This window comes from Austrofundulus limnaeus, unplaced genomic scaffold (assembly GCF_001266775.1).
Source record: "Austrofundulus limnaeus strain Quisiro unplaced genomic scaffold, Austrofundulus_limnaeus-1.0 Scaffold168, whole genome shotgun sequence".
NCBI lineage: Eukaryota > Metazoa > Chordata > Actinopteri > Cyprinodontiformes > Rivulidae > Austrofundulus > Austrofundulus limnaeus.
Window position 1 is genome coordinate 786,349 of NW_013952570.1, and position 2,902 is coordinate 789,250.

Consider the following 2,902-nt stretch of genomic DNA (forward strand, 5'->3'; position numbering starts at 1 on the left):
CTGAAATTCAATACATTTCTGAGACAGATCAATTATTCACATATTGCAATGCATATGACATTAGAATAAATCTATGGAGTAGAGATCTAGATTATAAAGTCAATGTGAGGTTTTTTTTTATGTTGAATTGACAGTAGAGCAGAACAGGTCCACCCGGTCTGCTCCTGGGCTGCTGCTGACGACACACCTGTTATCCTGGGAGGAGCTGAGACAGGTGGACGCTCCTTAACTGAGAGGAGACACAGTGAATGAGAGAAAGAGAGAGAGAGAGGGAGCAGGAGGAAGGAAACACACTTGGACTCAGATTTCACCAGCAGGACCTGACAAAGTCCCAAGATGTCGAAGAAGGGGGACTACAACCCTGCAAAGATCAATAAGTGAGTTGTGTGTGTGTTTCTGTGTGTGTGTGTGTTTCTGTCTTATTTCATTTTGACATCTCAGTGTTTTTACTCCTGTAAGGTCACACTTTCTGAATGAGCGTAAAATCATTTAGAGCTCTTATTTTCATTCACTATATGTCAAAGTGCTCCTCATGTCTCTGCTTTTATTCTGTTAACCTCATGATCTTCAGCCCCCTGTGAGTTTTAAAGTTCTGTAGATTTTCCTTCTTTCTTTGCCTCATGCCTGCGCAGCCTTTGTTTGGGGTCTTTCTCTAAGGAGTGTATTGTCAGCACATCTTATCACTGAGCTGGCAGATACCCCCCGGCCCGGAGCCAGTCATTAATGTCTGGCACCTGGACATGCCTGGACTCTGTCATGGTTGCAACGTCAGCTCTGCTCCACCACCTGTCACCGGGGGGAGGACATACCTGTCAGGTGTTTTTGGAGCTTCGTAGAGAGGCGCGGTGCATGAAAGCAGAGGAGTGGCAGAGCTCCGCCAACTTCACGCTGCTTCTGTTTGTCTTAATGAGACGAGCAGCGAGTAAAATGTTTGACTCCTGGCTGCAGTCTTCTGCTGCTGGAGTGAGACGCACAGAAAGGCCCCGAAGTGTACATTTCAAGCAAAAACTAGCTGAACAACTGATTAACGTTTACAGCAGAGGGTCAAACTCAGTTCCACCGTAAGAGCCTAACTTGGTTTTAAACGTTGTATAACAAATTATTCTCATAGAAAAACACAAATGACCTGTTCTAAATTATAACTTGTAGCAATTAAAACGTACAGAACTGATCACGGCTAAAGAAATAAAAAATAAACTTAATTACACATAGAAAACAATTTAAAAAAGACAATCTTAACTACAAATCAAAATATTTGACGGATAAAAGAAAATACAGGAAAGATAACTAAAGTCGACTACRGTCATGAGAACAAACATATGTTGTCAAAAAGAAACGATTCAACTGTTTTACATTTCAAATCTAACATTTGGGGCCAGATAAAATGTCAACGAGGGCCTGATTTGGCCAGCAAGCCTTAAGTTTGACTCTGAGTGCTAACTGACCGAGCAAGATCACTGTAAACAACTCTGTCTGTTTRTTAGCAAAATATCTCCTCAACCTGAATGGATTTCATTGAAACTTTCAGAMAGTAATCACTGGTTAACAGTTAATTACGCCCCGAGAGGTTTCCTTGAAGTTTGTGCTCTGAATAATTTGCTCAAATGTAATTAATTGCATTATGCAGTAAGTAAAACTCTTAAAAAATATCCCAATTAATATAAAAAAAAACACAAACACAAAAATGGCTGAACTCAGACAATTCTACAAACATTGAGCTGTTACAGGATGAGGCTGTCAGCCGTCCACAACTCCAGATTAAGAGATCTCACATCATCACATCGCACATAACTCTATTTTTTATTGTTGAGGTTTGAATCCTCAGTGTGAGATGATGTCAGTCTGAAACTCTCTGGCATGAAGAGTGGAGGGTGATATGCATTCTTTCAAGGAATGCTTCAGGTCTTTAGTTACTATAAGATATTAGTCCTGATTTTGTGGAGTGGTTATGAGCTGTCAGTATCTTATCTGCAGCAGAWAACAATCACGCAATCTCAGTTTGGAACTTCAGGGAGAAAAATTTGACTCTAGTTAAATTAACATCTAATCAGATCAATTAAAGCAGATTTTGAAATGTAAAAAATGTTCTAATGWTTTAACAGAACTTTCTATTGTCAAATTGCATGCCGTATCATTTTTGCAAGGCRTAATTATTTACATAAACATTATCGTTGTTTACATTTGAGTATGACTGTTTGAGGCCACGGTATTTGTTCCGTTACAATTACAAACATGTGGTGGAAAACTACACATGTTAAACAAACTCAATCAGCATAACTAGCTGAAACAGAATGTGGCCGAAAAATAGTTAGCGTAGCATTCACTTATTCTGCTACTAAACGTTGAAAGTTTGTTTGAGAGGGCTGCAAGTCAGATTAKCTTTTAGCTCAACATAAATTAAAAATTTTCCGCTGAGTCGTCAAACCCTGACTATTATCTACTGCAGGTAAGATACTGACTGATCATAACCACTTCACACAAACCCAGTTAACAAAATCKGTATTATTCTTTATAGTTTTATTTTGTTATGAACTGAAGAAAAAAAAACATGCAATGTGTTTTTCAAGTATTGCAAYTGACTTGTTAGGGAGAAATARTAAAAGTAAATGTAAGAACAGGAARTCAAAGAGTTTTRCCAAACAAATAAAAGTTGCCAAACAATGGCAGTGGAGCAGAACGTTGGTCCTTAACTTCCTCACTGGCCAGAGTTACTTTTTTTTTTTTTTTCACTTGGAGTGATGAAAGAATTTCTTTCAGAGACTCGGACTCGTCGCAGCCGTAATGTCTAACCAAACCACACCTGTCATGACCCCCCACCCCCACCTCCCTTCCCAAACAACAACGCTCTGAGTTTTATTACGGCTGTGTGTGTGTGTGTGTGTGTGTGTGTGTGTGTGTGTGT

At 39.3% G+C, this 2,902-nt stretch overlaps 1 protein-coding gene across 1 annotated transcript in view; it reads left to right on the top strand.

Annotated features, from left to right (window-relative positions):
• The first annotated feature begins 253 nt into the window (after positions 1-253).
• The window catches only part of evplb (envoplakin b), a 21,248-nt gene continuing 18,599 nt past the window's right edge, over positions 254-2,902 (top strand). Inside the window, exon 1 of the mRNA XM_014017450.1 lies at positions 254-377. Within this exon, the coding sequence (XP_013872904.1) occupies positions 337-377 (41 nt within the window). The 5' untranslated portion in view covers positions 254-336. The remainder of the gene's footprint in view (positions 378-2,902) is intronic.